General features: G+C 40.8%; 1 protein-coding gene across 10 annotated transcripts in view; it reads left to right on the top strand.

Annotated features, from left to right (window-relative positions):
- Positions 1 to 13,070, top strand: part of FAM168A (family with sequence similarity 168 member A) — a 202,528-nt gene that overhangs the window by 122,166 nt on the left and 67,292 nt on the right. For 9 of the 10 annotated variants that reach the window (XM_024975429.2, XM_059874901.1, XM_059874898.1 and 6 more), the window contains one exon: positions 12,267 to 12,354. In XM_024975429.2, the coding sequence (XP_024831197.1) occupies positions 12,285 to 12,354 (70 nt within the window). In that variant the 5' untranslated portion in view covers positions 12,267 to 12,284. Of the gene's footprint in view, positions 1 to 12,266; positions 12,355 to 13,070 lie in introns of those variants that run through there. The other variant, NM_001205572.1, reaches the window with a different exon arrangement.

Here is a 13,070-nt window from a genome sequence, read left to right as displayed (position 1 = left end):
AGCATCATCTTTCAGGATTTGGAATAGCTCAGTTGGAATTCCATCACCTCCACTAGCTTTGTTCGTAGTGATGCTTTCTAAGGCCCACTTGACTTCACATTCCAGGATGTCTGGCTCTAGGTCAGTGATCACACCATCGTGATTATCTGGGTCGTGAAGATCTTTTTTGTACAGTTCTTCTGTGTATTCTTGCCATCTCTTCTTAATATCTTCTGCTTCTGTTAGGTCCATACCATTTCTGTCCTTTATTGAGCCCATCTTTGCATGAAATGTTCCTTTGGTATCTCTGATTTTCTTGAAGAGATCCCTAGTCTTTCCCATTCTGTTGTTTTCCTCTATTTCTTTGCATTGATCGCTGAAGAAGGCTTTCTTATCTCTTCTTGCTATTCTTTGGAACTCTGCATTCAGATGCTTATATCTTTCCTTTTCTCCTTTGCTTTTCGCTTCTCTTCTTTTCACAGCTATTTGTAAGGCCTCCCCAGACAGCCATTTTGCTTTTTTGTATTTCTTTTCCATGGGGATGGTCTTGATCTGTGTCTCCTGTACAATGTCACGAACCTCATTCCATAGTTCATCAGGCACTCTATCTATCAGATCTAGGCCCTTAAATCTATTTCTCACTTCCACTGTATAATCATAAGGGATTTGATTTAGGTCATACCTGAATGGTCTAGTGGTTTTCCCTACTTTCTTCAATTTAAGTCTGAATTTGGCAATAAGGAGTTCATGGTCTGAGCCACAGTCAGCTCCTGGTCTTGTTTTTGCTGACTGTATAGAGCTTCTCCATCTTTGGCTACAAAGAATATAATCAATCTGATTTCGGTGTTGACCATCTGGTGATGTCCATGTATAGAGTCTTCTCTTGTGTTGTTGGAAGAGGGTGTTTGTTATGACCAGTGCATTTTCTTGGCAAAACTCTATTAGTCTTTGCCCTGCTTCATTCTGTATTCCAAGGCCAAATTTGCCTGTTACTCCAGGTGTTTCTTGACTTCCTACTTGTGTATTCCAGTCACCTATAATGAAAAGGACATCTTTTTTGGGTGTTAGTTCTAAAAGGTCTTGTAGGTCTTCATAGAACCGTTCAACTTCAGCTTCTTCAACGTTACTGGTTGGGGCATAGACTTGGATTACTGTGATATTGAATGATTTGCCTTGGAAACGAACAGAGATCATTCTGTCGTTTTTGAGATTGCATCCAAGTACTGCATTTCGGACTCTTTTGTTGACAATGATGGCTACTCCATTTCTTCTGAGGGATTCCTGCCCGCAGTAGTAGATATAATGGTCATCTGAGTTAAATTCAGCCATTCCGGTCCATTTCAGTTCACTGATTCCTAGAATGTCGACATTCACTCTTGCCATCTCTTGTTTGACCACTTCCAATTTGCCTTGATTCATGGACCTGACATTCCAGGTTCCTATGCAATATTGCTCTTTACAGCATTGGACCTTGCTTCTCTCACCAGTCACATCCACAGCTGGGTATTCTTTTTGCTTTGGCTCCATCCCTTCATTCTTTAGTATGATTTAATTGTTTCTAACACAGAGGAGACTTTAAACCTAAATTACCATAGCCTGGTGTTATCTATATAAATCCATCCCATGATTGTGGGAGATTTTTTTCTCCTTTGCTGAAACTTTGCTTGTTGCTCTGATTATGCTTGAGTAATAGAAGAAAGCTCAAATTTGTGGCCAGTGTCAGAGAAGGCATTATTAATTGGCCTGATGAGGGGATCCCATCTAGTAATATCATAGTGACCTGAATATGACTATAATTTTTTTTTTTAAGTAAATTTTCTCAGGGCCAACCAGTTAGAGTTTTGTAGTAGAGAAATTTACAGAGGTAACCCAGAACTAGACACAGGTATTGGCCACAAACCCAACAGTTGGATTGATTTCTAAAACTAGCATAGGATCAGGCCTATGATAGAAAAGCATTTGATTTATAGGCAAAGGTCTAAGAAGTCAAGGTAACATTATAAATGATCATACTAATCAGGTCCTGCATCTTGGGCAAGCTGTCTACCTCTGATGTTGTCATCTTCTCATCCTGGTATAGTGTAGTTTCTCCTCTGTTTGAGCATCATTTTAAGGTGAGATCAGGTCAGCTATCTTCTCTATAGACCAGTCCAGTGTAGGGGCCTTTGGAAGTGTGAATTAATCTAAGAATTAATTTCCCTTCAGTTTCATTGTGCATGAGCTAGTTAAGAGTACCTGATAAAAAAGTCCTTCCATCCAGGTTGGAGACAGTCCCTCCCTTAAACTATGTCTTTTTCCAGTCCTGGTTGCAGGTCATGAGGCATCTGATCTTCATCCAAAGATGGATTACTGAGATAAGCTTCAGAAACAAACTTAGGGTATTCTTTAAGAATTCAATTAAATTTTACATTAATATCACATAACAGCAAAGAACTATCCAAGAAATGAGTTTTACTGAATGCAGACCCCCATTAACAAACTCGGATTTAACATTCATGGAAACATCTTTTTCTCCCTAAAATTACCCTCATTTTTATCAAATATAACCAAATTAAGGCTAGTTTGTTTGCAAAATAGGTCTGTTCTCACTAATTTTGGTCTGATGATTTATATAACCATAATTGATCATAGACTTTCTGTTTTGATGAAACATTTATAGAGTCTCAGACTGAACTTTTAAAATAAAAACATGGCTGGGAAACTCACACCAAAGGCTTATCACAGATTTTGCCTAACAAATCTAGGTGAATTCTTCCCTTTTTAAGGTCTCAAAATTCCTTGAGATTTTTGTACCTGTTAGTGAGACAACTTTCCTAATTCGTTTGATAAACTTACTGAAAACCTAAGAGTTTCCAATTTCTGGAGGAGTCAGAGAGAAAATATAATTGTTTTGTTTATAATGTATAATTTTACCAAAGTATTGTCATAATTAGTTTGAGAGGAAGGTTTTCCCTACTCCCGGAAAACATAAGATTCAAACCCGTAATTTTTCAGACAGAAATCATAAAAGTTATAAGCATATTCGCTGGTTCATTCAGTCCTTTTGTTAACTTTTGTGAAGTCGTCAGGTTTTCCATTAGAATACCAGGACATATCAGAATGTTAAGAACTCCTCCATATAATTTCTAGGATATCTGTATTAGTAATTTTACCATACATTATAACATGAGCGGATTTATTACTCATTTGATAATCTTTTTCATGTAATTTGCTGCTGCTGCTGCTAAGTCACTTCAGTCATGTCCGACTCTGTGCGACCCCATAGATGGCAGCCTACTAGGCTCCCCCGTCCCTGGGATTCTCCAGGCAAGAACACTGGAGTGGGTTGCCATTTCCTTCTCCAATGCATGAAAGTGAAAAGAGAAAGTGAAGTCTCTCAGTGGTGTCTGACCCTCAGCGACCCCATGGACTGCAGCCTTCCAGGCTCCTCCGTCCATGGGATTTTCCAGGCAAGAGTACTGGAGTGGGGTGCCATTGCCTTCTCCATCATGTAATTTAACCAACCAAATAAACATAGTTTAATATCTCTCTTTGGGATGTTTCAGGGGCCCTCTGAAGCACCCCAAAGTTAGCTAGAGGTCAAAAGAACTTGAAAAGAATTTGATTTAAGAAGTTTTATTGAAAAGATCAATCAAAAGGGTTTAGAACATTTGGTCAAATTTAGTTGATGGGTGTATCATTTAGCTTGTTGATATGCCACAGTGGGCGTAAATACCAAGGCTCAAGGTGCAGTGAAAGTCAGTTCCGCCATCTTGGACCTAATTGGCTCTAACCAGTTTTCTTATGGCTGTGTCATTCCTAACAAAATCCATTTATCTAACTAATTGTAGTCCAATTTTAGAAAATCCTGATCATGCATAACTCTTTTTAGTATTTTTCATACCTTCTTTTTTTTTTTTTACTGAAAACACACTTCCTACTTTCCTTTAGCAACCAAGAACTAATTTTTATATTAGCATTTTATAGATTGGTGAGCATAAATACCAGTGATAATTTCTAAAACTCTTGCTTTCTTAGAACATTTTAGGATGGCACCAAACATTATTCACTTATAGTCCCAAATCTCTTTGTTTCTCTGTAAAAGGAAATTAGTGTTTCATAGGAGAAGGCAGTGGCACCCCACTCCAGTACTTTTGCCTGGAAAATCCCATGGATGGAGGAGCTTAGTAGGCTACAGTCCATGGGGTCGCTCAGAGTCGGACACGACTGAGCAACTTTACTTTCACTTTTTACTTTCCTGCATTGGAGAAGGAAATGGCAACCCACTCCAGTGTTCTTCCCTGGAGAATCCCAGGGATGGAGGAGCCTGGTGGGCTGCCGTCTGTGGGGTCGCACAGGGTCGGACATGACTGAAGCGACTTAGGAGCAGCAGTAAATATTTCAAAATCTTATTTTATTTGGAAATGGCCTAACTATTCAATAGACTTCTAACACTTAGCACACTTAGCACAACCCTTAGAAATTGAAGTTATGCCAATCTGGAGAGACTATTGTAGACAGATATTCCTAAAGAACAATTATTCTTAATAGAGTTTATGTAAAAGCTCATATCTCATTTACATTTTTTTAGAAGTTTCTTCACTTGAGGCAATTTCCTTGTTGACCAATTTGTAACAGATAGTATTTAACTTATATTAAACCTAGGTACAATGAAAATATTCTACTTAAGGTTAATTACTCTGCTGCTGCTAAGTCACTTCAGTCGTGTCCAATTCTGTGCGACCCCATAGACGGCAGCCCACCAGGCTCCCCCATCCCTGGGATTCTCCAGGCAAGAACACTGGAGTGGGTTGCCATTTCCTTCTCCAATGCAGGAAAGTGAAAAGTGCAAGTGAGTCGCTCAGTCGTATCCAACTCTTAGCGACCCCATGGACTGCAGCCTACCAGGCTCCTCCATCCATGGGATTTTCCAGGCAAGAGTACTGGAGTGGGGTGCCATTGCCTTCTCCAGTTAATTACTCTAAGACATGTCTAATTAGATAGGTCAACAAACAAACATTAATATCAGGTATTTCATACTGAATATTTACCAGTTCACATGAACCTAGAATTTATTGTTTAATTTAGAATTATTTGATTTGTAAGCACTTACCTTTCTTTAAGCCAATTAAATGGAGTTCATTTACAAATTAATCTCAAAAATATTATCCAGAGATAATGACATACTGAGACATATTTAGACAGACACAACGCAAGATCTAGCTTCATTTTCTAAATATAGTCATGAATTAGATACTACAATATAAATTTTACTAGTTTATAAAAAACAGTTGGAATAAATAAAACTTTTAAAGGCTTTTTCCCATTTTTCCTCTGTGTCAGGGGTTAGAGATGGTCTAGATAAGTGTTCCCAAGAGCCCTGGTCTCAAGGCACAGGGAAAGAAAATCAAGTTCTGACAAAGTGGTGGCAGGTCTAAACCAAATGGTGGCCAGACAAAGCAAAATGGCCATCAAAAAGTACAACACAGAACACAGAGTTAAAACACACACATACAAACCTGGCAGTCCTCATCAGACACTCCCTTAAATACAAGAATACAGTCTCTCAGAAAACCTCCTATAGAAACACAGAACTTCAGATCCAAGTACTAACACTTTAAGGAAAATATCTCAGGTCTTCAAAGATTTCAAAGGGAGGAAAGGAAGCCAGGTTGAAAGAAGAGTGGGGAGGAGGTGGGAGAAGGGGGCAAAAGGGGTGGCCTTACAGACATCTCCTGCTACCTGCAGATACCCAGGCATTATGGGACTTTACCCTGGGCCTCCAGAGAAGGGAGGACTGGAACTCGGCCCTACCAGAAATCAGACCAGAACAGAACCAGAATTCACGTTCTCTGCCAAGAGGAGGTGATCAGTCTCCAATCCTCAGCTCAGGCTGAGGCCCTTCAACCAGATTCCTGCATCCAGGACCAGGGGACTAGAAAAAAGGGAGAGGAGAGGAAAGAGAGAGAGAAAGGGAGAGAGGTCAATAAAGTCTCTTGTGCCTTACTGGTCGGGGCTCTCTGGCCAGTTGTCCGCGTCAGGAGGAGACCAGGGACAAAAGGGTCCCAGTTGCGGCCGCTGGGTCTGGTCCATTGGCAGGCAAGCTGGCCCCTGAGTACCCCGAGTGGTCAGGATGTCAGTTGCAGCAAGGAGTCTCTGCCAGAGTCGCCATTTGTTGCAGGAATGGCGACCTGCAGTTTCAGGCAGTGTCCTTTCCCTAACAAGACTACTTCATAGCGCCTGTCTTTGTAGTGTGTGGCTGTGGGTTCTTTTAGTTACAGCAATCAGGATCTTTAACAGCATGCAAACTCTTAGTTGTGGCATGTGAGATCTAATTCCCTGACGAAGGGATCAAACCCAGGCCGCCTGCATTGGGAGCATGGAGTCTTAGCCACTGGACCACCAGGGAATATTTTGTTAAATGTTATTTTAATTTTTAAACTAGGCTTCCTAAAGGTCACCCCTGGGTCAGCATAGTTTAGTAGTCAACAATAACTGGCTTCAGTCCTAGGCCAGGAAGTCTTCCACCCTTTGTTGATGGATTTGTTTGTTGATGGGAGAATGCATTCAAAGTTCAGGCAATTTTTGCAGTTCTGCTCCAGCCTTTACTTTCAGTGTGTTCAAGGCCTTATATGCACATTGGGTCTATAGATACCTAGAACTGCTCCAGTTTCTCCTTAGCATGTATGAAACCTTACACATCACCAGGGATCCCATAGTGGGTCTCATCTTTTGTTCCCTAGAACTCCCTTTAAAATTTCTGGCTTATCTGCAGGCCTGTTGGCTGCCCTAACTAGTATTACGACCTTAGGCCAGCTGCAGTAGTGGCCTTCCTGAATAGTTTACTATTGTTCCCCAGATTGTCCCTCTGTTGTTTTTGACAATGACTCTGGGCAATATCCAGAGAAAATTTTCTACATTCAGCGTCAAATTAAATCAGTCCACTCTGGCAAGTCATCCTTCTGGCCTGGCCTGATGGAATTATTCCAGGGAGTTGGGGGCTAGAGGGTAGAAGCAGCTTGAGCCTAAAATGCTACAGATTCTCACTGTTCTTGATATGGTTCAGTAATTCTTCTTAAATAACCATTTCTCAGTTTGGTGTATGCCTTTGGTTAATTTTCAGAGGCCCAAAATAGTTGTTTTTGACAGTTTGTTCAGTTTTATTGTTGCTTTTAGGGAAGAGGGTTAAAGCAATTTAGGTATTCCAGAAGTTCCACCTCTGAACTTAAAAGTTTCATTATTTTTGGCATGTTTATTTTTATTTAACTTTTAAAATTCCCTAACTAGACCATAGCCTCCTTTGGGCAGACACTATATCTTTTTTTTTTTTTTTTAATAGTATCCATCTTAATAAACATTAAACCTGTAAGCTTTAATTTCTTTATCTGTCAAATGAAATTAGTAATCCTTGTGTTGCTTACTTCAAAGGATCACGTGAAATAGTGATTAAAATCTCATTGTAAACTATATCTTTCTTAACTTACAATGAGGTTCAGTTCAGTTCAGTCGCTCAGTCGTGTCCGACTCTTTGCGACCCCATGAATCACAGCACGCTAGGCCTCCCTGTCCATGACCAACTCCCAGAGTTCACTCAAACTCATGTCCATCGAGTCGGTGATGCCATCCAGCCATCTCATCCCAATAAACCCATTTTAAGTTGAAAATGCGTTTAATGCACCTAACCTACCAAACATCATGGTTTAGCCTAGCCTACTTTAAACATGCTCAGAACACAATAGCCTACAGTTGAGCAAAATCATCTAACACGAAGCCTATTTTGTAATGTTGAATATCTCATATAATTTGTTAAATACTATATTTTAAGTGAAAAACAGAATGGTTATATGGATACAGAATGGTTGCACATGTAAATTGGTTGTTTACCTTTGACTGACTGGGAGCTGTAGCTTTTTACTGTTGCTGCCAAATATCATGAGAGAGTATTTTGCTGCATACATTAGCCCAGGAAAAGCAAAATTCAGAATTCAAAGTATTTTCCTACTGAATGCATATTGCTTTGGTACCATTGTAAAGTTGAAAAATCTTAGCCGAAATCTCATAATTTGGGGACCATCTAATATAGGTAGTTTGTAAACTACATTAATTTTAAACACTGCAACCTGTTGTGCATATGGTACTTCTAAGTGTTCACTCTTCACCCCTGAAATTTTTCTTGTCATTTTGTGCTCATAGATTTTGCTATTGATTTGACAGAGATTGTTCAGATATTTTTGAGGGCAGCAGCAGCAGGCTACTTGTCAAACAGTCTGGGGATGAAGTCCAGCTCCACGAGGAGGGAAGTCTGTAGCACCTCTCTCTGTTTTCCTTAGTCATCATGCTGCCACTCAGCTCACCATTGCTTGTACTGCCCAAGATGAGTTATCAGTAGAGGCTTCTCTGAACGTTGGAAATAAATGCTGGAGAGATGTGAAGCCAAGTTGTTAACTGAAATATGCCAAGAAGTGCCAAACACCTTGAAACTATTCCAAAGTTGTTTTTTGAGGGAAGCATGAAGGATGGTTCATTACGTATTCACCTACTATGCATTTAGTGACCATTATATACTAGGTAATATTTTGGGTATTGGGGATACAAGAAAAAATAAACAGAATCCTTGTTCTTATGGAACTTAAAACTCTAATGGGGGAAAGAATAAACAAATAGACAAGAAAGGATATCAGTTAGTGATTGAGGTCAATGGGAAAAGTAAAACAGAGATTGGGGACAGAGAATAACAGTAGGAGTTATTTTTAGATAGGTTGGCTAAGGAATTAACTTCGGACAAGGTGACATTTGTGCAGAGACCTGAATGAAGTGAGGGAGTATGTCATTTGAATATCTGGGGAAGGGCATTTTTGGTGTGAGAAAGAGCAAGTGCAAAGGCCCTGAGGCATAAGCATACATGTGTGTTCAGGGAACAAGAATGTCATTGTGATTGGAGTGTAGAAATCAAGAGATAGTAGTAGGAGTTGCAACCAGAGTGGTGGGCATGTGAGACCAGATCATATTAGGCCTCGTAGACCTGTATAGGGGCTCCCCAGGTGGCACTAGTGGTAAAGAACCTGCCTGCCAGTACAGAAAATGTAAGAGACATAGGAAGGATCCCTGGGTGGGGAGGATCCCGCTTGGGTCTTCTGGAGGAGGGGCATGGCAACCCACTCCAGTATTCTTGCGTGGAGAATCACATGGACAGAGGAGCCTGGCGGGCTACAGTCCATACGGTTGCAGAGGCGGGCATGACTGAAGCATGTAAGGACTTTGGATTTTATCTTGAATGAGATGGGAAGCTATTGCAGAGTTGTGTTTGCTGACACAAGTAATGTAGACTTACTGTGGTTCAACCCCAGGGAGCAGGGGCAACTCCATACTCAGCCCTAGAGAGGGAGCTAGATGGGACTTACACCTCAGGCACTTATCTTAAGAAGTGAAATCAGGTTGGATTGATAGCATGTGGCAGCTAATATCCTATACAGCTGGCAGGAATAGAAGTCAGACAGTCAGTGCCTTTATTTTCTCATAACTGCCTGTGTGTGTCCGGCAAGGACCCAGTAGGTAGATTTGAATTGCCTCCATGGTGGGATCTCTCAGGGGCTATTAGAATCATAATAAAGACACCATTGCCAAATCCAAGGTTGTAAAGGTTTTGCTATCTTTTCTTTTTTCTTCTATGAGTTTTATCTTTTTATCTGTCTCATTTAGGTCTTTGATTTGGGGTGCTACTCTTAACCTTGTCCCTTACTTACTTTGTGACCTCAGACTGTTCATTTGCCATTTTTCAGCCTCACTTTTTTCATCTTGTTACAATAAAAGTTGATATTTGAGTATACAAAACAACAACAGAAAACAGATTAGAGGTTGCCACAGTTAGGATTTATGGGGAGGGTGTTGACCCCAAAGATAGAGAACTTTTGGGGATGGTGAAAATACTTTGTATCCTAATTGTGATGGTGTTTCTACAACTATATACATTTTTCAGAGCTCATAGAACTGTATACCTAAAAGGAGTAAGTTTTACTACATGTAAATTGTACCTCAATAAACCTAGCTCTAAAACAATACCTACAACAACTCTTCAAAGAATGTGTTATTCTTTCCCATTTTGAGTCTAGAGGGAACTGAGGCTCAGGAAAGTTAGTGGACTTGCCTGTGGTCCCACGTTTGGTATGTGGCAGTTCCAGAATTTGAACCTAAATCTGCCTGATAATAGAGCTTGTGATCTTCCTACTCATTTTTAGCCTGTCCCTGAAACTATTAATGTGTGGATTCTGTTGTAAAAGGCTGACCTTCCCTTGAATGCCAGGAACTCTATCTGCCTATCGTATTCTTATTCCACATTTTGAACCCCTGGCAGATCTCATTTCTGCCAGTCATTAGTTGAGGTTGGAGTCCACGCTGTTGTGGAGTGCTGCTCAGGCATGGTCTCCTTCTGAGGCTGTGGTTCTCATTTTTGAGCAGCAGGAGACCAGTTTCAAAACTGATGAGTTTCTTTGGTTATGAAGAGCAATTTCAGACTTCATCCAATCAGCAACACAGAGTAGCTTCTCAGTAGGAGAGTGCTCAGATATTTATAGGACCCGTTGTGCTGCTTAGCAGTCTTCCTTACCCTGGCTTATTTAACAGAGAACCCGTTGGGTAGAAGAGCGATCCAAGGCTATTACCATCATTATTTACATCTGCATTCCACTTTGTAGTTTGCAATGTATTTTAATATCTGTGAATTCTCTTAGCACCTTGCTAGGAGAGTGCTTATATTAAGAGAGAGAATGTACTTGACTGTGGACTTCCCAGATGGTGCAGTGGTAAAGAATCTGCTTGCTGATACAGGCGATGTGGATTTGATTTCTGGGTTGGGAAAATCCCCTGGAGAAGGAAATGGCAACCCACTCCAACATTCTTACCTGGTAAATGCCATGGACAGAGAAGCCTGGTGGTCTGCAGTCTGTATCACAAAGTCGGACACAACTGAGCACACACGCACGTTCTTGGCAGTGTTCTTGGATAACTCTGGCTGCGAGTATGTTTTTTTCTTAATTTGTGCCGGAATGTGTATATTTCCTATAACTTTCATCAGGTTGTTCACTTTCATTTTGTCAACTGATGATAGTTTAATCTAGCCTGTTGCCCTGGGGTGATTTGCCAGGGCTGCACATTGGGTACATTTCAAGAAGTTCTGTCATCTGAATTTGACCAATGGCATTTTCTTTTTTACCTGTTTGCCCCACCTTCCTCTCTTTGGGAACCCATCTTTCCTCCACCTTTCATTCCAGAACCCTGGACAGGCTAATTAATCTCAGAGCAATTGTCATCAAGCCAGCTGTTGACTTTAACTGCTTGTCTTCAGCATTTGACTTGTTTCCTTTCCTGAGGTGCTGTGGAAGAAGTTAATGACCTAAAATATTGCCTTTCTATCATGTGAGCCTAGTTAGGAGGAAATAGCTTGATTTTTATGAAGTGTAAATAATGTATTTGGAGACACGTTTTCAAACATGTGTTGGCCTGTGTATCAGAGTTGGTTCCCTAAACAAGGTGGGACAAATTGGCTGGCTAATAGAGCTTAATATTCCATTAATCAGAATGGAGAATGTGCTTCATTGGGGTAATTAACAGGGCACTTGTGCAGGTGATACTTATTGCACACAAATTTCCAAGTTTGTTTCTTTCCCTTGAATAAATTTTGAAAGAGACCTTGGCTGTGTTTCCTTGTTTGCATTAAAATGGTCAATGTTAATAAATTCCCATTTTCCCCCAAAACTGCTTACTAATGTATCTTGTCTTCTGTAAGTGCAAAGGGTGGATAACACACTTGCTGCTCTTCTTCCAGCAGTCTGTTGTGCTTATTACCAGGCACTGGGGCTCCCCTGGTGAGCAGTAGAAGTGCATCCTGTCCCAGCTCATAGACAGGCATCCTTAGAATTAGAAAGGACCGCAGAGAACCTGAAGTAATTGATTTTATGTTAGGACATTGAAGCCCAGAGAGGGGAAGAGACTTGGCCAGTGCCACACAGTACACTCATGGTAGCTGAATTTATGGGGTAGTGGGACTAGGACTGAGCTGAGAATCAAAAGGCTGGGGCTGACATTAGGCCAATTGTGTCACTTCTCTGCCTCTCAGTATCTTCATGTGTACAGTGGGAAAAGTGTCTAGCAGAGGGCCAAGTACAAACAAGTGGCCTTTTTTTTTAAGTCCTCCTTCTGTTATACTACGTTGCTTCTCTGTGTCACTTGAAGATTATAGATCAGAAGCTGATGTCAGGGAAAATGAGCAATCAATAATCAATGCTGCTTTTTGTTTGTTTGTTTTTCTGTAGGATTCTCAGTTGTCCACAATGAACCCTGTTTATAGCCCCGTGCAGCCTGGGGCTCCTTATGGCAACCCGAAGAACATGGCCTACACAGGTGAGTGGTATGAGAATGACTCTGAGTTTGAGAAGTGGTGGTTAAGGACCCTACCACATAAGGTGCTCCATGACTTTTGGCATACGACACCTCCAAAAGCCCTTGTAAAGCTTGGAAACTTGTAGAAGGGAGACATGTCTGGAGTTTAGTGGAGATAAAAATGATGTTCTTAAGACCATGGATTATTGAACTGCTTCTAGGGGAAAGGAAGGGAGGTAACATTTATTTATTACTGAGTACCTACCATAGGCCTAGTCCTGTACTGGGCACTTTTACATATCATGTTTAACTTTAATCTTAATTATACATGGTGAAGCCTATTATCACCATTTCACAGATGAGAAAAATATAGTTGCAGTGAATTCACAGAACAAAGCTAGGTCTTTGAACCAGGCCTGCTGATTCTGAAGGCTGATCTCTTTCCTGACTGCACACCACGCTGTTTTCCTATTGCACTGCCTTTGTGAATGTCATCCCTCTATCTAGAATGCCATTGTCTCCTAACAGCTTCACCCTATCCTTTAACATCTTCTTTCTGAGCTCAGACAGCACTTTTCCAGGGGGGATTCTCTCCCTTACCTGGCCTTGGGCAAGTTTTTTAACGTTCCAGAGCCTCGTGTTCGCATTATAAAATGAGGTCAATAGTGTTACCATGTTTCATGGGCTGCTACAAGGATTAAATGAGCAGTGTGAGGCACTCATCAGATAATATATGG

Source organism: Bos taurus, chromosome 15 (genome assembly GCF_002263795.3).
Source record: "Bos taurus isolate L1 Dominette 01449 registration number 42190680 breed Hereford chromosome 15, ARS-UCD2.0, whole genome shotgun sequence".
In the NCBI taxonomy this organism is placed as follows: Eukaryota; Metazoa; Chordata; class Mammalia; order Artiodactyla; family Bovidae; genus Bos; species Bos taurus.
This window is presented reverse-complemented; position numbering and strand designations above follow the sequence as displayed.